Source organism: Branchiostoma floridae, chromosome 14 (assembly GCF_000003815.2).
Source record: "Branchiostoma floridae strain S238N-H82 chromosome 14, Bfl_VNyyK, whole genome shotgun sequence".
Lineage (NCBI taxonomy): Eukaryota > Metazoa > Chordata > Leptocardii > Amphioxiformes > Branchiostomatidae > Branchiostoma > Branchiostoma floridae.
In genome coordinates this window covers 3,990,548-4,015,889 of record NC_049992.1, presented here as the reverse complement: position 1 = coordinate 4,015,889, position 25,342 = coordinate 3,990,548, and the positions used below count along the sequence as shown (strand labels likewise).

At 43.6% G+C, this 25,342-nt stretch overlaps 1 protein-coding gene across 1 annotated transcript; it reads right to left on the bottom strand.

Annotated features, from left to right (window-relative positions):
• Positions 1–919: 919 nt before the first annotated feature.
• On the bottom strand, positions 920–23,374 carry LOC118430932 (calmodulin-binding transcription activator 1-like). Its single transcript, XM_035841960.1, has 22 exons — positions 23,286–23,374; positions 22,723–22,847; positions 20,362–20,429; positions 18,896–19,031; positions 18,128–18,199; positions 17,464–17,605; positions 17,076–17,110; positions 14,792–16,540; positions 13,065–13,191; positions 12,429–12,563; positions 12,004–12,101; positions 11,341–11,528; positions 10,894–10,969; positions 9,530–10,205; positions 8,898–9,098; positions 7,920–8,078; positions 7,439–7,503; positions 6,842–6,907; positions 6,218–6,411; positions 5,707–5,763; positions 3,491–3,521; positions 920–1,940 (listed from the first exon to the last, which is right to left on the bottom strand). The coding sequence occupies exons 1-22, from the start codon at positions 23,308–23,310 to the stop codon at positions 1,893–1,895; spliced, it is 4,473 nt and encodes a 1,490-aa protein (XP_035697853.1). The 5' UTR covers positions 23,311–23,374; the 3' UTR covers positions 920–1,892.
• Between the last annotated feature and the right edge of the window lie 1,968 nt (positions 23,375–25,342).

Here is a 25,342-nt window from a genome sequence, read left to right as displayed (position 1 = left end):
CAAGCACATAAAAAATGTACTTGCCTGAACCAATTTTTCACTTGCCCAAAATTCAAATGTCACTGTTACTAGTATATGCATTTTCACTTCCAGCAATGGAATTCTCTGTAGACAATTGCTTGATGTCATGACGGTAAAAAGTAACAAGTATATCAAAATTGCACTAAAATCAATGGAAAAATCTTACTTGCCCGATCGGACAAGTGGGGTAGGACATGCACTTGCCTGAACAGCACTTTCACTTGCCCTGGACAATAGGGCTAGTGGACTTGTTTATCCCTGTAATGATTGTTACACAGTATCTTATAGTGGAGTAGAAGGTACCATAATGATAGTGGGGGAATAGGAGTAAGAGGTACCATTATATGTTATAGTTGCAAGAAGTACCATTGTATGCTATAGTGGGGAGTAGGAGGTACCATTATAGTTGTTATAGTGTGGAGTATTAAAGAAGTACCACCATACATTATAGTTGGAGGTACCAATGTACAATATAGAGGGGAGGAGATACACAATGTACCATTATGATTGTATGTTATAGTGGGGAGTACATGGTACAAATAAAAGTGTACCACTGAATATTAGTCATAATGGGAAAGAGGTACCATTGTGTTGTAGGTTATTGTGAGGGCTTAGAGGTACCACAGTACATTATAGTGGGAAGAATAAGTACCATTAAGTTATAGTTGGTAGGGACTACTGGTACCATGGACACTGTTCAGTGGCCAGCAGTGCATACTGGTAGAGTGGTGAAGTCTGTGCTGCGAAGTGCGTTGTATTTACAAGGTGCCTGATGTAGGGATCATTGGCACGGTGCTACCAGTGGCAGGGTCACAGGTCACAGTGCAAAGGGGAGTTGTGAAGGTTGCTAGATATAGATAATTACAGCATTTCTTCTTAACTGTGAACGGTAATTTTGTACATCAATTGCAAGGGAAATTTCGGACATTTCCAAACGCGTGTTGCACCTGAATGATACCAGAATGTTAGCTGGAGCCGACAGCATCGCTACCAACAACCTGTAGTCAGGAACACTCCCCTTGCTTATGACCTTTGCACTCTTGACCCATGACCTGTTTAGAGTTGCTCTCTCTCTCTTTCTAGATCTGCATCTCTTTTGCCATGAAATCGTATCTAACATGATTTTGAAGCTTTTTTCCCCTTCAAGTGACCGAACAATTTTTGGCAACACTTCTGGGATGGAGGTCATCCCCAAAGGTCAAGGTCATCCATCCAGGGCCTGCCTGGTGTGACCCCAGGGGTCAGAGGTCAGGGCTAAGGCAACTGTCAACATTCAGCCCTGATAACTTTAACTGCTTCTAGTCTGAAGCAAATTCTCTTGAAGAATATCTCAGAAGTAACACTAGTTGACCTTTATCCGTGGGGTAACCTATATCCGTTGTTTGTTAAAACAGGGTATTCAGGGATATCAAGCCCATGGACGGAGGTTTTTACTTGCAATATTTTCAATATATTTTCAAATAGTGTAATTTGAAACCACCTTCCGTCTACTTGAAATCCCTACGCACCGTTTTCAAAAACAGCAGATATAAGTTACCCCACGGATAAAGGGGAACTAGCATTACTTGTCTAGCTGCCTTGCTTGGATGCCAGTAACACAAACGGTTTAAGTCAATGGAATGTAAGTTTGTTACAATACATCTTCCAAGATTGAGTTAAACAAAACAAAACAGGGAGTAAGGAAACTTAAAGCATTTTCCCTGTGAGGGATTCAGGTAATACTGCATTTATAAGCTGTGTCCACGTTTTCTACACACACAAACTTGGCATCTTCTCATGCTGCTGCCTGATTGGTCCACGTGTCAGTCACATGATCAGCCCATGCAGGTCACATGATCATCACAAGATCAGCTGATTCCAGTCACATGCACTCAGTAAGGGGCGTAATCCAGCCAACCGGGGAGCTCTGCTCCAGCAGTCTGCGCACAGAACACAGGGTTAGTTACCGTGGAGACCGTTGCTATGGAAATAGACACGTGTGCAGACAAGCTATGATTGCCATGATTGATTATCGATATGTGATATGCTTGGTGTTTTCAATAATGTATACAATTGACAGTAAAGTGTGAAGACGGTTAACATGAATGTTTGGTGAACAGTTTAAAACATTATCAATGAAGGTTAGACATCCAGATAAGATACACGATCAAACAAAGGTTACTCATTACACAAGCAGCTGGATAAGTTTGTGAACAGGCATCAGATACAGACACAAGGCTCCGGGTCGGAGTTCAAATCTGACCGGAGTTGGCGGAAGGGTGGTGTAATAGGCCGGAAGCGCGCTGTTGTCTCCCTAACTTTTGCTCCCTATTGCTTGGTGATCGTTAAAGCTGAGCATAGATTTGTCGTATTTCCTGAAAAGCCCGTGGGTTGTATTGATTTTGTGCGAGGAATAGTTGGTCGGCCAGCGAAACCATTTTTGTATTAGTCCGCTGCAACGGTGATGCGGTTTTTTCACCTGATGACCCAAATAGCATCGTTTTTCACGCGATTTCGAAGAAATGACGTCATCGGAGATTGCAAAAAAGTTATCACATGGAATTTTTTTATTTTCATTTTACACAAACATGAAGAATTTAGCTTCTCTACCACGTAGGCCGTTATCCTGGGAAAATTCGTTTTTTCCAAGCAGCTTCGATCAAAAAAGTGTTAAAAAATGATAGTTTTCGGGTCCCAAATTAAAATTTTACTACATATTCTACCCAAAATAAAGAGGCAACAGACGATACCAATAGGTTTGTCGGAAAGAGGCAGTAAACAGCTTTCCACCATATTGACTAAGTTTCGCGTCCTACGTTTACTAGCGGAATTGTAGCCCTTCGGCCTGAGGCTGTCCGCCAACCTCCGAAATCGTAAAAGAAACTCCGGTCCGATACCACAACATGTTGACTTGGTACATGTACAGGTAGATGAGACGCAGTTGTTTGCAAAGACAGGGAGCATACATGGCAGAAATTTTGATCAGGAATGTCTTGTGATTCTGTACCAAAGCCTGGCTTCCTTTCAGTATAATGAAAAAGATTTGCACAAGATTGGCCCAAAACTCCAGCATGTGTCTGCTAAGTCATACAAAATGTACGTCCAAAGTTGTGACTGTCATTGTTGTAGCCAAAGGGCAGAAAAAACGTCCAACTTTTTTTTTGTTTGCTATTATAAGAGATCTAGAATGTGGGAGCGTAATTTTTTGTGTATCTATATCTGAAAAGGATGGTAACCCTCTTACAGGTGTACAGGTCACCCACATTTAGTAACTGTACATTGTTTTCAAAAGGACCTGGTTTCTTGTCAAGAGAACACTGTGGACCACGAGAAGCTCAGCCCAAGAACGGGAAAACTGGAGTTACAAATGCGATAGGAGACAAATCAGCACTGAGGTCAGCACATTAAAACTCACGAAAACTGGAGTTACTATATGCGATAGGAGACGTATCAGCACTGATAGGAGATGTGTCAGCACATTAAAACTCACCAGGAAAACACTTCTATAGTCCCAGAGCACACTTAAGGCAGCAGAGAGAACACAAAATACAGTGGTGAAGATCAAACATACAACATGACACAGTTTAGTGTCTCTATGTTCCCCGAGCAGCAAGAGTTGTTGTCGTTACAGCAGTAGAACAGGAAGACAGGTCAAAGCAGGGTTGAACAAGTTTTCTAAAATTCTTGTCTTATTTCTAAGTCTTGTCCTATTGGGCAAGCACATACAAGATTTACAGTAAAATTTTGTGTAAAAGATTTACTTGCCCAAACCAACTTTTGACTTGCCCAAAATTTAAAGAACATTTTTTTATGTATTTGCACTTCCATCAATGGAATTCTTTTATCATTGGCTCTCTTTTCCTGTGTTGACCAATGATTGATGCCATGACAGGGAAAAGTAACAAGTACATCAAAATCTCACTCATGGAAAAATCTTATTTGCCCAATCGGACAAGTGGGGTAAGACAAGCACTTATCCAATCAGCACATTCACTTGCCCGGGACAATTGGGCTAGTGGACTTGTCCAACCCTGTCAAAGTCAATGGACAGACACTCAATGTGACAGGCATTGAGGAAAACAAACTGCACATTCAAAATTTGTTTAGTAAATGTTAGTAGAGAAACATTTTTTAGCAAGGATTAGTTAACAGACCAAGTTGGAAGAGACGTTACAAGACTGCTTGTATTGGAGCCTGCATCCCAGCCTGCACAGTTATTACATGTAGCCATCTTCTCTTCATCTTCTCTACTTTTACATACCATGGTTGGCATGGTAACAAGGTATTGGGCGGGGCTGGGGTTGCCATGGCAACATGGCAAGGCGGGGTATGTGTGGTACCATGGCACAGGCAGAGCTTAGCTTAGTAATATGGTGTTATCTTAACTTTAAAAAAATAAATAACTGATGGCAGGTTTAATTGTTAGACTATTGGTAAATTACAAACATCAGTTCTGCAAACTCAGTTGATGCAATTTTAAACCAAACCAAAACATTGTCCCAACTGAACAATGGCAGCTGATGGTTCCTTTGTAATTGCCTGGTAATGTAATGGGAGGTGAAGTTTTTCAGTCAGTATTGTTTGTTACTTTTACCATGGCTGCATCATATCTTCTACCTTGCTAAAATCTTAGAAAACTATGTAATCATGTATCAATGTTCATATGTCTTGTTTTACGTAAATGTCTCATGCCATGCCAATCAGTAATAAAACTGAATCTGAACACATGAACACTAACAGTGGTAAGCTACTGCTGCATGCTAAAGGTGGCTAATATATAACTGTGGTGAGACTGGGGTGCCAGGCTACAAAATGTAAACGGTACATGTAGTGAGGTGGGGTGCCAGGCTACATTTGTACATGTGAACTTTGTGAGTGACAGAATGAGAGAGAGATAAGCAAACAAAAACAACAAAACAGTGTTGATTACCATGATTTTGAATGTCACATCCTTTTTTGTTCCCAAAATCTAAGCAAGGCTGAGAGCATGCATGGCCTACATGGGCACAACGGCAGCAAAATCAGCCAGTCATCAAACAAATCATCAAACTATGTGCTCCTGTCATGTCTACTACGTGCACCTGTCATCAGATTACGTGCACCTGTCATTGAACTATGTGCACTTGTTATCAAAATATGTGCAATCATCACCAAACTATGTGCACAAATTTAATAATAACATGCATCACTGTGAGTCATACCCTCATGCAATGATGGAACCAATTAGAGCAATTCTAACATAAATAAAAGAATCGTCACAAAAATAAGATGAATAAAAACTTTTTTTAAGGCATAAACTGTTCTCACGCCTTCCAGCATATTATTAAGTCTGTTACCAGTAACACACATGAGGTCTTTTTTAAGTTGAATGTATTGTAGGGTAAAGTTTACAATAAGAAAAATGTGAACCAAATGACTACTACTGCTGTCAGTTTGCTGTCTGAGAGTCAAACCAATAAAAAACAGTGTTAGACTTCAGGTGTACTCTGTAGGTGTCACAAAGGTGTGAGTCTTTCCCGTTCTGGTTCTGTCTGTACAATCCTTTTTTTAAATTCCTACAGTAACTTTCTTTAAGTTTGTCTGAACCGTTTTAATACTGTGAAGGGATTTTTGAGACACTATTTGTACACTGTCTGTACTATAGGAGTTACAAGACTGTAAACTGTCCATCTAAGACATTGTGAATAGTTCCTTTAAGATGCTCACCTCTGTCTGTACTGCTGCATGATCTCCTGAAGACGCCTCTTCCGTTGGCAGTGACCTCTGTGGGGACATGAAGGTCAGAGAATGGCAAAAGTCAAAAATAAGCCTATACTACTCGGCCAGCTATAGACTATCAATACAAATATTGATGTACTATCAATACAAACTACAACTGTTACAGTTTCTCTTAACATAAGCTGCAACAAAGATACATCCAAATAACTCACCTTCACATGCATGCACACACACAGAGACACACAAATGCATGGCAAAGATGCAGAGAAACACACTCACACACATACAAATGTACATACACGCATGCAAACACGTGTACAAATATACGCACACACACACATGCATTCACACTAATACACACACACTCATGCACACAGTCACACAGTCTCACATACATGCAAATAGTACACAGTTACACACAGTGTAACTATAGAGGGACACAGTGGACTACTGCTACTACACACAGTTACAAACCAAGACACCTATACCAAACACCCACCTGAACCGTTTCTGTATAATGATGGCGGCGCGCCGGTACTGCCGGAATCTCTCGTGTTCGCGAAAGGATCGGAAGTAGCTCTGGATGAGTACAGCGGCGCGGTACAGCTGGCGGAACCTCTTCTGCTCGTAGTAGCGTCGGAACCGGCTCTGGATCAAGATGGCCGCCCTATTCATCTTCTTGAACATGGCATACTGGGAAGGGAAACTTCAATTACAATGCTTGCAGTCACATTTATCGTAGCTTATCATACAATTTTGATTTGAGTTGTAGAATTTCCAAGCAAGCTATGACTGAACCAACAGCCAACAAGGATAAGACAGCATTTTTTCATAGGGAGGGTAATGAATTTTGCAAGAAACATGCACGTCTATCCAAAGAATGTCTGCAGTTGCTTTCGAACATCATGTAAGAAACTAGAGCCTTATCTATTTTTATATTAAAAAAAATCTGAGGTCTAAAAATGAATGAAAAAAACTGTTCTTCTAGATCTGTATATAGAAAAAAAATAGTAGAACTTGGCAATGTAAGTTGGTCTCTTGCATCTGTACTTTCTTGGTTACTTACACTGTAGAAAGTTTGTTACTTTTTGTTAGTTAGTATTACTAAGTAAGTTTGTCTCACTCGTCTGTAGTAGTTCTGGATCAGTATCGCAGCCTCGATCTCACGCAGCCGACGCTGCCGGCGACTCTGCAGGAAACAAAACAACAAACAGTTAAGTAATGTAAAGTATTAACAAAATTGTAGAGTTAACACAAACAAAGCAGCCAGAGACATTTCCAGGTCACAGTCTGTTCCAAACATGAAACATCGTAAGTCAATATAGGATAATAAAGGTTGCTTAAGAATATAGTACGCAGTTTTGTAACTGTTACAGTACTTTATGTTAAACTTTGAGACTTCAATGCTAGCAATGACACCTGGCTGCAGTGAACCAGTCGTTTTTGCCCTGAAGGAGATGACAGATGATCATCAAGCTGTTGGCTCTTGAAAAACATGTATTTGTGAATAAAGTACTGTTATTCAAAAGAATATAGAACATTTTTCTTGCAGTATACATGTATACGCTGGCAGAAGACGTTCACAGTACTAGTGACACTAAGACATAGGGCATTGGAGATGAAAGTGAAGACTGACCTGGCTTACTGAAGATAATCTGTATGACACTAACTTTAAGACATTAATGTAACAGTAACAGATGTAAGTGAAAGTTAGATGCACCTTGTACTGGCGGAAGGCGTTCTGTATGACGGCCGCTGCTTGGTACAGCTTCTTCTGTTCCTGGTCTGCAGGGGAACACATCACCATGGTTACAGGAACATTGAGTAAAAAATGTTGTTTAATGGCTGCACATTGAGGCAACACCACTGTAAATGTAGTGGAGCAATGAGTGTGGCAGAAACTGCAAATTGTCTCAGGCAAATTAACCCTATCCAATATGTACCAGTCAAAGGAATACCTCCTAAATATTCAGATAACATGATAACAGAAGAATAATAAATAGAGAAACAATGTCGAAAGTTTTGTAAGCTCAGCATTAGAAAAAAATGTTACCGAAAACAGAAACTGCAAAGCTGGGGGTGAGGCTCTGCAGTTCCTCTGTCACCCGCCTGGAGGCGTTCTGTATGGTTCCTTACCTGTGAGTGTGAGGCTCTGCAGTTCCTCTGTCACCCGCCTGGAGGCGTTCTGTATGGTTCCTTACCTGTGAGTGTGAGGCTCTGCAGTTCCTCTGTCACCCGCCCGGAGGCGTTCAGGAACTCGCACCACTCCTCCCGGGTCGGCGGGGGGTCGTGGGGGTCAATGGCAAAGTCTTCCAGCAGGTCATCCGGGCTGTCCAGGTCAACGGGACTGTCCACTGATCCTGGGGGGAGAGTAAAAAATTCTTGGTTTTCTCTTACACCAGATATTACGAACTACAGACTCTCAGGTGCTTTAAAAACTAGAAATGCATTAGAGATTACAAAATACAGAAGTGCACTACAAACTGCAGAGGTACATTACATACATGTACTGCAAACTTACATTACATACTGCAGACTGAGGTACATAACATACACATGTACTGTCTGAGGTACATTACATAATACAGAGGTGTAACACAAACTACATTAAATTTTGTCATGCATATAAGTTAATGCACTAGAAACCAGAGACCAAGGTGTAATTATTAAAAATAAAAAGAGGCAATACAAACTATACATCAACTACAGACTACAGAGGTGCACAAAAACTCCACAAAAGAACTTCTGACTGTGCACCACAAACTACAGACAATTCAAGCTAACTTACAAGCTACAGGTGTGTGCACAGGTACATGGATGTATGCAGGTGAGTATATACTGTACAGGTAAGCTGTACAGGTGTTACACGTGATTCTCACCTGGCGTGGTCACGTTTCGGTAGGTGTGGTCCAGGAAGGAGTAGTCCTCATCAGACATCTCCTGATCATTACTAACTACAGATGAGTGTACAGGTACGTATGTATGCAGGTGAGTATACACTGTACAGGTGTGTTAAAAGTGATTCTCACCTGGCCTGGTCACGTCTCGGTAGGTGTGGTCCAGGAAGGAGTAGTCTTCATCAGACATCTCCTGATCATTACTAACTACAGGTGAGTGTACAGGTATGTATGTATGCAGGTGAGTATACACTGTACAGGTGTGTTACAGGTGATTCTCACCTGGCGTGGTCACGTCTCGGTAGGTGTGGTCCAGGAAGGAGTAGTCTTCATCAGACATCTCCTGATCGTCCACGAATCGAGGCGGGAGTGCCGACACAATCCGCTCGGCCAGCAATAGGATGGAGTCGTGTTGGGGAGATGGTGGGAGCTCCGCTGAGTCCAAATCTTTATCGTACCCACCATCACTGTACTGCATGGCCTCTGTTTTAAGAGGGTTTTATCAACAAAAGACCTTTAATTCGCTTTTAGTCTATGCTCAAACAAGCCAAGTACAGGTCAATAATCCATGATTTATCTAAGTAACAGTTGGATCCAATTTCATTCAGAAAAAAAGGGCCTTGTGGACATTGGGGTCCGGTTTACAGAAGGGTCTCAAACGATACATATCATGCAGTACTGGTAATGCTAAAGTATAACATTCAGAATAGGTAACATATATGATTATGTATTCACTATTACCAGCCCTGTAAATCTAGTAAAAGTATGCCCTTATCAGTCCTGGTGTACAGTTGACTTGTGAACAATGCCCTTATTTAGTAGTGCACAGTTGAACCTACGCACTTACTAGTGGTGTACAGTTGAACTATGACCTATAACCTTACTAGTGGTGTACAGTTGAACTATGTCCTTACCAGTGGCTTGTGCCTGTCGCAGGTTCCTGGCTCGCAGGGTGTCTGACAAGGTCGGCTGATCCGTGTGCATGGCCTCTTCTGTCTCCATCTTCACCAGGCTGGGGTCTAAGAGGCTGGTTCCAGGATTTAAGATGCTGCTGCTAGGGTTTAAGATGCTACTGCTAGGGTTTAAGACATTGGTGCTAGAGTTTAAGACGTTGCTGCCGGGGTTTAAGACGTTTGTGCTGGAGTTCAAGATGTTGGGGTTCATCCGGGAGATGGACCTCTGCAGAAGGAGGTGCAGTTCCTCCTGAGAGAGCCTGGGGGCGCTCTTGCGCTGCGCTGCCTCCTGGTTGGGTGAGAGGTTGCTGGAGTTGGGGGAGGCTGAGCTGAGGGTGGAGCAGGCGGATGACGGAGAGTGTTCGGGGTCAAGCGGGGACAGCCGGAGTCCAGCGCCCAGCGGCAGCGAGAGGCCCCTGGGCGAGAACGGAGAGGCGTGGACGGGCGGAGGCTTGAAGCTCGGGAGGTGACCTTCCTGTTGGGTCAGTTCCAGCTCCTCTGCGATGCGGGGGTGGCCGCGGGCCCGGGCCAAGGACGCGGGGAGGCGGCCCAGGGAGTCCGGGACGGTCAGGGCGGCGCGGTTCCACTGGCACAGGAAGTACGCTGTGTCGGTGTGGCCCATGGCACAGGCCCACATCTGCAGAGCAACAGGATAGACTGTTAAAAATTGTCAGTTCAGTTCATCCTCATATGAGGTGCCATTAACAATGTCTGACCAAGCGTTTCTATCTAGCATGGCGGCTAGCAAGTTGTAGTCCTAAACATCTTAGACCAAGGGAACACACATGCTAGTGCTGTATTTCCAACTATTTAACCAGAATTACCATCTACAATTACAGTTTGTGACGTCAAAGGGAGAGAATGTCTCTCACCAACTGGTGTACAGTTGCACAATAATCTATAAACTATAATCCTATTGGCTGTGCACTAGTAAACCTTGACTTATGACTAGTGGTGCTTAGTTGAGCTATGATCTATGTCTTTACCAGCTGTGTGCAGTTAAACAATAATGACCTATGCCCTTCCCAGTGGTGTGCAGTTCAACTATAACCTATGCCCTTATTACCAGTGGTGTGCAGTTGAATAATGACCTTTGCCCTTACCTGTGGTGTGCAGTTGCACTATGACCTTTGCCCTTACCAGTGGTGTGCAGTGGAACTATGACCTATGCCCTTACCAGTGGTGTGCAGTTGCACTATGACCTATGCCCTTACCAGTGGTGTGCAGTTGCACTATGACCTATGCCCTTACCAGTGGTGTGCAGTTGCACTATGACCTATGCCCTTACCAGTGGTGTGCAGTTGCACTATGACCTATGCCCTTACCAGTGGTGTGCAGTTGAAGTGGTCAACATTGAGTGGGTCCACCTCCACCTCCAGGACCACACTGGAACTCTGGCTCCTGCAGTGATGACAAGGAAAATATTAGAACAGCAATGTGCTGCACAGGCAGTGATACATAGCTCTAAAGTAAAATGTATGGTTAGGTTAAGTAAAGCCCTACAGCTTAGCAAGAAAGTTTATCTGTGTTCACTGGGTTAATGTTCATGTTTCATTGAACAAAGTATAACTTACCTAGTAACCTGGAACACTAAACAAGTTGGGACTCTGTCAGCCTTGTTCATGGAATAAACAATGAAGCTGCAGTAGGCAGATCTACTCTACGAAGGAGGCTGATGGAGTCCCAACCATTTCAGTGTTTGCTTTGGTACATTTTTTTTTCCATAAAGCCCTACAGAAAGTACAAGTACAACCAAATACACCCCTACTCACCTCCAGACCATGAGCTTCTCGGCCAGTCTTCTGTAGCCCAGTGCGGCTGCCAGGTGCAGCAGAGTCATCCCCCTAGCGGAGCAGGTGGGAAGTGCAGCCTCCGGCTTGATCCAGGTGCGAGTCATCAGCTGGGAGCACACCGCGATCAGACGGTCCTCCAGGGAATGCTGGGTACCCTGGCCAGATCCCTGTCAATCAATCAATCAATCAATCATTCAACAAATCATTCAACCAATCAATTCATGACATCTGACTTAAATTGACACACATCAACGGGTCAATGCTCCAGGAATGGCAAGAAGCCTGTTAATCAATCAATCAATCAAAAAAACATTAGCTTTGCCAACATGTCAATGACACTATTGACAGGCCCTGTCGATCCATTTGCCATTACTTCACTTAGTAATACTTGAATTCCTCATTACAGTGGATAACTATACTGCATATAATCTTATAAACATTTTCATGTATATGTACTATGCAGCACCCCACCAAAGACATATTATCATTATCATCAACAGTTATATAAAGAGACAGAAGATTGTCCTTAAATTCTCTAAGTCAACAAAACTTTGCAATGCAACATTCCTAGAGTGATCCCATACCACCCTAGAAGGTACTGAGAAGAAGAAAGACAAGCCTTCAAGAGAGACACATGCTCACCTGTCCAGAGCTGTCCTGTTGCCCCGCCCCCCTCCTGGTACCCAGCCGGTTCTCCAGCTGCTCCAATCTCTCCAGGATGGAGATCTTAAACTGGCGCTCTGAAATAAACAGTGAAAGTCATCTCAAACCTTCTTAAAGAAAGTGTTCTCTTCCACTGGTTGGGACAGAGAAGGCAGGCTAATTCCCCTGTATCTGTATCTGTATAGCCATTGTAAACCCACTTTGGCATATTACACATGTTGGCTCTTTTCCACAAGTACAATGAACAGTGAACCATAGCTTAACATCCTGCATTCCTTTCCGGTAGCATGAATTCTATAAGTGACAAAGTTATAGAGTTCCTCCTCAGAGTTATTTTCATGTCCAGCATTATTGCAAAAATCTGAAATTTTGACTGACAAAGAAATAGGTGTGTGTAAACAAACCGTCCAGGGAGAGCCACTCTCGCTGTGAGCCGGCGCTCTGTAGAACGCTGCGCGTCCGGTACTCAAACACGACAGACTTGGAGATGGGCACCCCGCCCGCCGCGACCTGAAGGGTCACCAGGCCAGTCTCATGGGCTGCATAGAATTAAACAATGTCATGTCATTGTTATACTACTTATAGTACCCATTTTTACACCTAGGTGGAGTGAGGAAAGTCCTATTAAGTGCCTTTTCCCAGGGTAAAGGATCAGTAGCATGACCTCTGGGCTCTGGGGAAACACCCCACAGTTACCAAACACTGATACTTGTTATTTTATTGCACCACTAAGCCCCCTAGCCTGATTAAATCTCGCTTATAGCAGCCCGCCAAACATCCGCCGGGGAGGGGCCAGTTACAGCCCTGGACAGCGGAGTTTGTGTTACACAGACTATAAGCCCCCAAACGTAGGACTGCCTGCTGATATAATCTGTTCATTTTCTAATTGATCCGAAATCCGTTCCACTGATTTTGAACAAGTTTGGTTTCCTCAGACTGCTCCAACATGAAAAGCAAACAGTTTTACCGGTAGCCACCCCTAGACCCCACTGTTATACTAATATAGATCCAACTAAAATAAACAACATTTTTGTGCTGACCTGGACAGTAACATCTGAGGACCCCACTCTGCACCAGGCTGGCAGGGACGCTGATGTCATCAAACACACAGCTGTACGCTGTGGTGCTGGAGTGCCACGGGCCTGTCACCAGGATCTTCACTCCCCCCTGCAAATATATAATGGTTTAACCCAAACACCCCTGCAAATATATAATGGTTTAACCCAAACACACAGCTGTATGCCGTGGTGCTGGAGTGCCACGGGCCTGTCACCAGGATCTTCACTCCTCCCTGCAAATATATAATGGTTTAATCCAAACACCCCTGCAAATATACATGGTTTAACCCAAACACACAGCCGTGGTGCTGGAGTGCCATGGGCCTGTCACCAGGATCTTCACTCCTCCCTGCAAATATATAATGGTTTAATACAAACACCCCTGCAAATATACATGGTTTAACCCAAACACACAGCCGTGGTGCTGGAGTGCCACGGGCCTGTCACCAGGATCTTCACTCCCCCCTGCAAATACATAATGGTTTAAACCAAACCCCCTGCAAATATACATGGTTCAACCCAAACACACAGCTGTACACCGTGGTGCTGGAGTGCCACGGGCCTGTCACCAGGATCTTCACTCCTCCCTGCAAATAGACAATGGTTTAACCCAAGCAACCCTGAAAATTATACAGTCAAACCTGCCCAAGCGACCACCTCTTCTCAGCGACCACCTGGCCATTTCGACCGCTTTTTCTCGGTCCCGATTTTTTTTCCCATTGACGTAAGCATTAAGCGACCTTTTCTCAACGACCACCTGGCCAACGCGACCGCGACCGGCCTAAATTCGGACCCATAACGACCGCATCATTTTCAACATTGAGGTTTTCATCGATTTTTGATGATAACTAGCGCGATTTTGTGCCGAAATCGGCCAGTTTGCGTCGGATTTTGACTGCCATTACGATGTTATGTTTAGAATAAAGATGGCGGCGGTCAATGGGACAGTCTACTTTAATATGGGAGGAAATTTCGTTGTAAGAAAGTTCAAATTTAGTTGTTACAGAATTTAAAAAAAAAAAATCTAATATATAGTATATCATTATAAAGTTAACGAATGCTAAAACGTATATAGCCTCATACTTTTTAAAGAAAGATCTGTGTAGCTCATACCTTTTTAAGAAAGATCTGTGTGAGTGCTTTTGTCCAACTGTACTGTACATTCACCCGTGGGTAAGTACGCTATCGGGACGTACCGGGCATCGAATCCGAAAGGTGCACCGTAGTTATTTTAGATACGGCGATCAAGAACACAGCGACGCATAAAGGCTTGTATGGTAACTGACAGCATCAAAGTTCCCTTACTGCTTAAAACGTTAGTGTACAAATATTGAGCTTTAAGCTTTAAAACACCGTATCGTATAAAAGCTCGATAATAGCTTGGGGTTAAATTTACAATTTACAGTGTGACATGGTTTAACCCAAAGACCCTAAGGCTGAGAATCAAGGAGAAAATCACATTTAAAATCTTAATCAACCCAGAGCAAAAAAGTGTCCAAGTTGCATGTTTTGATACTAGTTATAATATGTGTCCTTTGCATTTTGGATATAGGTTATGTTCTAATGTTGCGTTCCGGGTAGGTGCATGTCCAAAGTTAATAGGAGACTCAGTATATGTCATTGACTGTCTTGTGACTTTGGGTAGGTCAACTTCTAAGGCAGGTGTACCAGATGCAAGGTAAAGATCTGAACAAATGAAACAAACAAACCTCGGGGTACGACCATTCGGGTGAGAAGTCCGTGATGCAGACCAGCTCGTTTCTCTGGGCCGACCTCTCGCAGCGCCCGTACGTTCCGTTCTCGGAAGGGTCGTTGCCGTGGTCGACGCTACGGTCGTTGGAATCCGTGTTCTCCAGCTCCGGCAGCAGGTCCGACAGCTGTGTGTCCAACATGATGTTATCGAACGCGTCGAAATTGGACAGGTCCACGTCGGAGGTGGGGGTGTTCAGGTCCAGGTTGTCGAGCGCCTGGTTGGAGGAGAGTGAGCTGAGGTTAAGGGTCAGGTTCTGCGGGGGCGAGAGGTGTCCGTTTGCGTGCGACAGACCCGTCGGGATCACGCTACTGCCGCTGAGGAGGATGTCACGACAACCAAACTCGTTGGTCTCACTCAGGGGTGAGGTCAGCTGACCGTCCCCTCCGCTCGAAACTACAGTGGGAGACCCTATGGCGTCGCGGGTCCCTGCTGCATTCATCGCCACCGCGGTCTTGTAGTCGGGAGGGGGGTAGGGATGGTTTAGCCCTTCTCCGAAACTGCCAGTGTTCAACCCCCCTACCGCCTCCCCCCCTATTGCACTTGTCATGTCCTGAGCAAAGAGTAGCTGCCGGTCTCCCCCCTGAGCCACGCCTGCCCCCTCGAGGACAAACCCGTTCGGAGGGGCGTGGTTACCATGGTTACCCGTCTGGAGAACCTGCTCGTCCAGGCTCTTGCTGCGCTTGACGAAGCCCTTGGCGTCGAGCGCCATCTTGCGGCTGTATCCCCCGCCAGTGAAGCTGCGCGGCGCCCTACTGGGGGTGGATGGGGCCGTCATGGCGTGACCCTCCCCGTGGATCGTGTCCAGGTTCAGACTGTAGCGACTCACGGGGGCCGCGTCGGCCATCGTCTGGCCCGGTAGAGCATGGCCGACAAGAGCCTGGCCCGCCAGCGCGTTGGACTCGTAGATGGTCAGCATGGATGATGGTGGGAGGTCGAACGAGCCTTGCGACGAGAGAAATCTTGTGTTGATGGCGTGGTTCATGCTTGGGCTGTGCGAGTTTGCCGCGGCGCTAGCGGGCGGAAGTTCGTTTTCAACCTTCACGGACCAACCCTGTGCTGACGACGCGATGCCATTTAGAACCATGGGGACGCTGTTCGGCTGCGTGGCGGTCGCGTGCTGGAACACCATGGCGCTGCCTCCATCCGTGGTGGAAATGGCGACGTTGTGCGAAGACTGGGGGACCATCGAAACCATCCCAGTGGGGAGGGGGGCGGCGACGACGGATGTAGAAAGCTGGTCCTCTGTAGCATACCCAGGCAGCACGGGAACTCCACACAAGAGATTTGCGCTGACTATCGAACCACTCGTGCTAATCCCCGTCACCGCGATGCCGCTAGAGAACATCCCGTTCTGAACGCCGCCTGTACCCGGGCCCGCCAGGCCGTTCAGGCTAACCACCGCGCCATTCCGCGTCGCAAGTCCGTTGGGAACTTTCCCGATCATGTTCACCACGGTCGGCGCGGTGGGCTGGGGCGGCGGGAGGTCGGGGGTCACCACGTCGGCGCCCATGCCCGCAGGACTGTCTATCTCGGAACGCGTACTCTCGACCTTGGGCGAGATGATTCGGTGGGGAGTGTGACCACACTTCTGCTTGGGTCCGGCCCCATCCTTAGCACAGACGCAGGCGTGCGTGACTGTCTTAGGCTGGGGTTTGGGCGCCTTGTTGTCCAGTAGCTTCTCCACAACTGCCTCAATCGTCTCGCTCTGGACGGGGGAAACAAATAAATACACTAAGGTCAAGCTGATTTTATTGTAATTTGTATGGATGACATCCTCTGGAAACCCCAAAACGGATGTGAGTGTGCAAAACAAATAAATACACACTAAGCCTCAACAATAACAACCTTTGGTAAGATGAACTATTCAGATTTTTCAAACCCTTTGAAATCATAACTTATACTTTGACCCCTCTTGCAGCCTAACTGACTTTCACATGCAGAAAGTACATTGTACATGTGGGAACTGAACTTTCACAAACATAAGTTATATCATGACTCATAATGCATATGACATAGCCCATACTGTCTTGTGATATACCCCCTAATGTATGTGATATAACTGCAATTATGATATGCAATGAAGTCCATAATGCACAGGATTTAGCCCTCACTGCAATTTTGATGACATAGCCCAGTAATATGATAGCCCATAATGTGCAACATAGCCCATAATATGTGACATAGCCCATAATATGCAACATAGCCCATAATATGCAACATAGCCCATAATATGTACTCACCACGTCGTTGTTACTTCCGACCTTGACTCCTGCAACTGAAGAGCAAAAATACAAAATTTTAACATCAACACAGGAATAAGTCATTTATCTAGAAAACTGTTGTTTTTTTTTCAACAAAATAAACTGTCACAAAAGCTGTTCCATCATCATATAATCTTCTTTATCTCACTTCTGAATCTGTTTGGACTCATACAACCAACACATTAGAACCAAATTTTAAGTAGTCTATCTTGAATGAACTCGCATTATCATATATGGCAGGTTTATTGTTTAACTACATGTAGTACTTTCCCAGAACTACAAATGTATCGTAGAGTGGAATTTGTTATCACCAAGCACAGTCGGGGCATCTTTGGTGGATAGTTTTAAAGAACACTTGATAACTCACACATGGGCTTGAGCTGCTTGAGGAGTTCGTCCTTTGTCCATTCTTGTGAGTCGATGCGGAGGGGAATGGTTGGGGGGATGGAGGGTTTGGAGTCCTCAGTAGTCGGCACATTCAGGTAGTGTACCAACACGATATCTGGGTTCTAATCAAGCAAACAAACAAACAAACAAACACATGGTCAGATATGTACCAACACGATATCTGGGTTCTAAACAAGCAAACAAACAAACAACAGAAATAAACAAACAAATTATCAGGCAGTGTAACAACACGATATCTGGGTTCTAAATAAACAAACAAAAAAACAAGCATTCAGGTAGTGTACCAACACATTATCTGGGTTCTACACAAACAAGCAAACATTAAAACATGATCAGGGTAAAACAATTTTATTTGTTGCATCGCTGGTTTAAAAAAAAACTGAGGGCTGTACCTTGGTATACACAGTTTCAGGGAGTGTGGTGACATGTATGAAGACTCAGATGCAATCTTTCATTTCAACCTTCTATTTTCATCTTTATTCTAAAATGTTTGAACCAACCAAGAAAATAAATTTGTGTGGCCTCAGGTAGTATACCAACACTTTAACTGGATCTACACAACAAACACAAGAGGTATGAACTCATTAGTAAATGTACAGTGTGTAGAAACAGAGCAAACATACCTGCAACAACCAGTAGCATCTTCTGTGGAATGTTGGCACGATAGAGGAATGCACATAGCAGCCATACAGGCACTGTGGAGGGGATATAACAACAACAGTCATCATATGCATACACCCGTACCTGTATACCTGTATACTTGGTCCTGTATACACCTGTACATGTACCTGTACAATGATAGAGGAATGTACATTATAGCCATTGAGCCATACAGGCACTGTGGGGGGAGATACATGTGTACAACCTACACAAACACCTGTGTACATTTGTACCTGTATACCTGTGTATGACTGAGGAATTCACATAACAGACATACAGGCACACACATGGAGAAATAACAGTAGTCAATATACATAGATGTTTATGAACCTGATGATGGTACGGTACATTGTATGCATACACTAAACGACCCCCAATCTTATAACAGAAAGAAGCTACCTCTTCAGAGTTGGTGTCTGTTACCATACTATAAGATACTGTTCCAAAATCATATGTATCTATAGTCAAGGATATCAGAATATCATATCTACAGTAGTGATATGGGTTCATTACCATGGATACCAAAATGTCTAATAAAAGTATACCTCTTACTATATTTTATACAAGAAAAATTGTCCGTGTCCATAAATACCAGAATAATATAAGACATTAGTCTGTTCCCATGGATACCAAAATGATGTAAGTCTGATCTGTTGCCATGGATACCAGATTGACGTATGTTACAATTTGAATACCAGAATGCCCCAAGTCTGTTACCTCGGCTACCTTACCTCTACACCCTGTACTTTGAGCTTCATGTGATCTTCTCTGGTAGTTTTGCCATCCTTGCGTTTTTTCCAGCTGTAGCCGTCTTTTCTGTACTTCACCTTCTTCCTGTTGTAGAGGATCATCGACCCACTCTGGGGTCTGTCGAAGACAAAAAAAAATTTTTAAAGAGCAAAATCATGTTTGTTCATTGCTTCGCTTCATCTCTTGCAAGCCTAAAATTATCCATGTCAATACAGTTGAGTCTATTACGTAGGACTGTGTCACTGGTAACAGGACATGCTGCATGTTGCTAATGTATTTCCTGCTTTGTGCTTCTGTCCCAAAACCTGGAAGTGGGTGTCATGACTCATGAAGCTACACATGTGGTCTGATAGGCTTACATGAAGTACTCTTCAAGCTGAAACCAGAACTATGATAATACTATAGGAAGCCTAATAAAATGCCAAAACACATAAAAACAAAGCTGGAGCCAAACTTCTCTTTGGAGAGTACACATCAGAGACTTAACTAGACGTGAGCTTATGGGAATAAGTAACATTTTGGTGGGACACATTTTATGCTGTTGAGTGTTCCAAGAACCAAGTAGCCAGAACTAGCACAGGGTAATTTGATGTAGCCTGGTATCCAGCCGTAATATAGCTCCACTCCAGAGTCTCTTCTCTCCTCTTCGCAATTCGCAATAGAATGCTTTGCGGACTAATGTGTTTGGTGGTCTTCTTACTACATGTCCGAACCACCTTAGTCTTCTAAGCCTGATCTGGTCACTAACTAGTCACTAATTAGCCTGATCAAATCTTGCTTATAGCAGCTGCAGCCCACCCAACATCTGCCGGCCCCCTCTGTGGGAAGTGACCATTTACAGCCCTGGACAGCAGAGTTACGAAGAGGAGAGAAGAGACTCAAGCGCTATATTACGGCTGGATACCAGGCTAAAATTGATGCCCAACAACAACAGAAACCAGCAGGTCAACAACACCAAGTTCAGTCCCATCTCAGGAAGGGGTGTGACTGAAACCTGATAGGGCAGGGGCTGTCATCCTCATCACTCAAGGAGGTCAGAGGTCAGCAGCTGACACCCCAATTAGTCTGTGGGGTCAGAGGTCGGCCAGCTGTGTGCAGTGCAATGTTTTCACAACATCAACATGAACCATGACTATATAGCTCACACATCCCTGCTGCTGTGGAACTAGACTGGGGGTGACAAGCCTAGTCTAGTGGTTAGTGGCACTGTCTCTGGAACTAGCTAGAAAAAGTAGAAGCTGTGACTGTGAGTTTCCGGCTGTGTCACTCACCCAACATGCACGCTAAGTACTGGACTGTGTTACAGTCCTTAGGACGGGATGTTAAGCCGTGGTCCACTCTTCATCGTGTTACTGTTAGTGGAAAAGACCTTGGGGAATTTCCCAGATATAATGAACCTACAAATTATGTTAGTAACTTGTTAAGAGTACTACATATATTTTCTCACCTGAGTTTGGGCGTTGTTGACAGCCATTGTTGATGGATGTCAAAACATAGCAAAAAGCCAGCGATTTCCTGTAAAACACAACCACAGAGACTTCAACATATTGAACATCCAAATTCAAAAGCCTCTGACTTTTAGCAAACAACAATTGTGTAATTCACATTAAATTTGTGGCCTTTCTCTGTGCCAACCCTGTATATGTACTGATGTAGTTTTGTCCAAGCATTGAGTAGTCCCTGTCTAAACCTCATGCATGTACTAGTACATGTATCTGTATTCCCATTCAGTCTTTCTTAGCTTGTATTTGGGAGGAGACTCCCAGCCTTGTTGCATGCCAAGGAGAGATTTTCAGACAGAAATGAGAAAATTACCCACCCGATAGTGTTACCATGGTGACGACCGATCCCTGTGTGCCGTTACCATGGTGATGACCCCTGATCACCCATATCACTACCGAACACATTTCCAACCCAAATCTGGCCCATAAACCCCTCCACTTCTCCTGGCTGCCAGGATTTGTGACGGTGATTCCAGGACTCGTGAGATGGATTTTTTTTGGTCCCTTGATATAATTGTAAATTGTAAATTTTACTACTTGCAATTTGCAGAGACTTTATGCAAAAATACAGATGCTGTTGTATTCTAAATACGATCGGATAACATAAGCGATAGTAAATCATGAAACGTCTGGGGTGATTTTTTCAGAGACGACTCTGTCCATCCCTAATTTATGACCTATGAATATGTCTACCTTGCATGACTTAACCTTGTACATCAAAACTGTGAATTCAGAACCCACCGAAAACCTGGTTTTCCCTTCTAAAACACAATAAAACACTTAATACAGGAACTGAATTTACAGTATTATCTTAATCGTGACCCATGATACCGATTCCACTATTTTTGTTTCCATCCTGCAAAATTGTAAGTTGTTAATATACCTAGAAAAAATTTCTGAAACTTGCAGGTGAGTATTTCAAGTGCTACTTCAGTACTCTAAACACAGGTGCTTGAAAAACACCTGGTCCCAAACTTACGATTAATTTCAAGCTCTAAAACATGACACCAATTTTCGTGCCCTTTGTGTCACAAAAGGTGCTGTGGTCTCAGTGGACCCCAACGGCTCATTTATCAGACATAAATTTCTGCACAAATTGAATAAAATTGTCAGTCAATCACCTTGTTGTTAGAGCCTATAGTATAGCAGACATGTGGGGAATAGGGATGCCAGGGGCTCGTGGATTGATTCCATTGATTTTTTGTCCAATGACAACACAAGGGGAGACAATGATTATGCACAATTATTTGGTTCAAATGCTTGAACTGCATAATATAATATATTAAATCATACTGGATGAATAGAAAGAAGGATGGATGGAAGGATGGAGGGATGGATGGAGGGATGATGGGGAAGGATGAATGGATGGTTAGATGGACGGAAAGAAGCATGACTGCATAGATAAATGAATGAATGAATGAATGGATATAGGGATATAGGGATAGGCTTATGAAAGGAATCTGGATGGAGGGATAAATGGATGGATGGAGGGATAGACTTATGAAAGACATGGAACTCGGATGGATGAATGAATGAATGAATGGATGGAAGGATGAATCTTTTTCCTTCAAAAATTTTCCCATACAAATCTGCAACTGCCATGTACTAGTATGTACATGTGCATGTATGTCTGTAAATTATCTGTATACATAAATCAACATTCGATTCTGCATTCATCTATTTATACCTGTTCCCTGACCTTTTCAACACAATAGTGAAAAGGGCATCTATACAAACTTACGTAACATAAATAAATCAAGCAACCTGATAAATTCTTCAGTTGCTTCATCTATGTATCTGTTTTATTTTGTACTACATTGTTTTGTTATAAATAAATGATAACATTAACATTATGTAATACAAAATCTATCAAATATCCTGATAAATTCTCTCTCGCCTGTATTATATTTATCCAGTTGTTTGATTCATGTGTATTCATTTGAACTGTAACAACACAATACACTGAAGTACATGGTGTCAAACCCTCATCAGTGTATCTATACAAACTTATCATCCTCCTGATCACCTATTGTTTGTCCTAAATAGACCAGGAAAGCGTGAATCTCTCTAGTCTATATTCCCGACCTGCTACCACGGACATGTGCGCAGCATATTAATACCAGTGCTGGCATTAGCGGCCCAAAAGCGTTGGAAGCCTTCCTAACAAGGCACCTGTTGTGGTCGGCACAGATAAACCTGGTCCCGTGACTACAGTTCACGCGGAGGTTGTGTGATGTTTTGTGTTTTATTTTCGTCACGATTTCCCGCCCACCCCCAAACGTACACACAATGACACACACACACACCTCGTTCGTGTTCCATCTGTGGCGGACGCGAGGAAAGGCCGACGGTTTGGGCAGGGCCTGGAGCTTGTCGGGCAGTTTGCTGGGCCGGGGGGCCACCCCGTCCTTGTCGTCCTTCTCCGTGGCGCCTGAGGAAGGGACGGGAAAGGCGGGAACATCTTATATAAGGCGGTGAAAAATAAGGCTATGTTATGTTGTGAATATCAACATGTCAGCAGAGTGGATCGGTTCACGATGGGGTGAACCGTTTCACAACACGTAAACCTCGAACTACTGATTTTTATCCTACCTACTCGCCTGGAACATCGGCAGGACGAGGTGTAAATATTCAGATTTGTCATTATTCATTCCGCCGGCTTCGTGTTTGCGGAATCGACAAGTAGTTGCCGAAAGTGCCTGACTCCGCGATTTCTCTCGTGGCTGGCAACAACGCATGTTCCGTCCCCAAACGGGCAGATCTGAACTCTCTGACACCGGAAAACGGAAGCTATGAACAGGCCGTACCTTTCACAACGGTGTCCGGAAAAGATCTGGCATAAATCGCTAGAAAAGAAGAGAAAGATTACCTTCTGATTCGCTATTCACCGCCATCTTCAGTGATCTTCCCCATTTTCGCAAACAGAATCCGGGGCATGCGCAGATTGTTCGGAGTGAACGTCGCGAGAAACGACGAGATCAGGCGATACCATTCTGGGATAACATAGGGGTGTTTTCTCGTAGTCTACGGAATAATCTCCAAGCAGATGTTGGGTACGCTAAATCACAATGATTTCCAGTTGCCCGTTTCTCTGGCAAACCACCCCCTAAGTCACAGAAAAGAGCATCAGTAAAAGGTAACGATTTAGCCTTCTCAAACATCTGCTTGGAGATCACTTCAGGACGGTGTTCAGCTTCGAAGGTGGGCATTCAATGGAATATACTACATGAGCCTGACTACATGTAGTAATCATAATAGTTGTGACATAACGTTATAATAGATAACATGATGAAACAAGTCAGAGTGGGGTATTGTAACAACACAGATGGAAGGAATTTCTGGCTGCCACACTGGATCTGCTTTACTCTCCGGAGTCCATGTAGAGGTTCTTTATATGCGTTTTGTTGGGCTTTCTGTTTTATACCGTTTTCTTAATGTCCGCCGGTGGTCACATCCCTAGTTTTACGTGAAATGGATGGTCGGTTTCTCCTAGAACTTCAGCCTCAAATAAATGAAATGAATGATCCCTCTCTGCCTTGCCCTAAAGTTTACGTGAAATTGATTGTCCATCCCATACCCTTAACTTCATGTGCAATGGATTTCCCCTCTTCCTATTCGAGAAAAATGGCAAAACAATACGATGTTTTACATCTTTCATTTTGTAATCACATAAAAGGTCCCTTGCTTAATTCAGCAACGCCTTCAAAATTTCTTACAACAAGAGACTTATACCAAGGGGATAAGCTCCTTGCTTATACGTACTAGAGATACCCTATATACAGGAAAATGTAGAAATGACATCAGACAAACTTTCAGCCATTTGAATGTTGACAGCCACATCGTTATCTTTTGTCAAGCACTATATAGAGCTGGCTAATTGTCAGACCTCATTTTTACCCTGTATGAAATTCGAAAGTTCATGTACACTCCCTAGTTCTGTTACGTGTGAAGAAACAAGAATGACAAATTATTGCATCGTGCATTTTCTTTTATTGCGAGGAATCTTGGTTACATAGAGAGGCAATTCAAGACCTGATCTCCAGGCTCCTTTGGTCATGAAAAGTCGAACAAGAAAAGATAAAGATTCCATTCGAGTTGCCACGAACTTGTGAAAAGGCAAGGTTCAGACTTAGGATTCAAGAACTCGTTATGGATTGAAAATAATAATGAAATGATTACAGAAACTCCTCAAGAGGTTGGATTTGAGACAAAGTTTTGGTAGCCCTTTCATCTACTGTACAGGCTGTGAGACAGATTTCAAACAACGAGCTAACATTAACTGTTATGTGGTGTGGCCTTTCCATGTTGACGCAACACTGAGGTTCACTGTCCATATATTCTGTTCTTGAAAATGTACAATACAATGTATCACCCACATGGTATTTGCCGAACAAAGATGATGATCAGAATTGTATTTCTAAGACATTTCATGACCAATGAAACACCTGTTTCTGTCTTAATTGTTTATACCTGAAGAGTTACTGATTTCCCCTGACTAAAATGAGTTGACTGCTGTACTGTGATTAATATTTTATTTCATAGATCTACCACACATTATTTTATGTCCTATTTTTTCTCCCTCTGCTATTTAGTCATATGGCCTCGACTTTATTTCATTTCGGAGTCAAATGGCTTGAAATTTGGCGGGGTTGTAGAGTGGACAAATACCACGAGACATTTCGTTGGTTCCATTTGTTTTTCCATATACACGTAGGCCAAAGGAATTACTCTATGTAGTATTTTGGCCATTTTCAGATCAAAATGTACATTTTGGCCTCCTGTGCCCTGGTACTGTATCAAAATGACCTGAAATGTGGTATGGAATACCTCGGGCTTACGCTGACAGGACTTCATTCAAATTTTGGAGAAGGCCCAATAGAAAGATGGTGATGTCCACTTACATATTATGATCATACAAGTAACTGC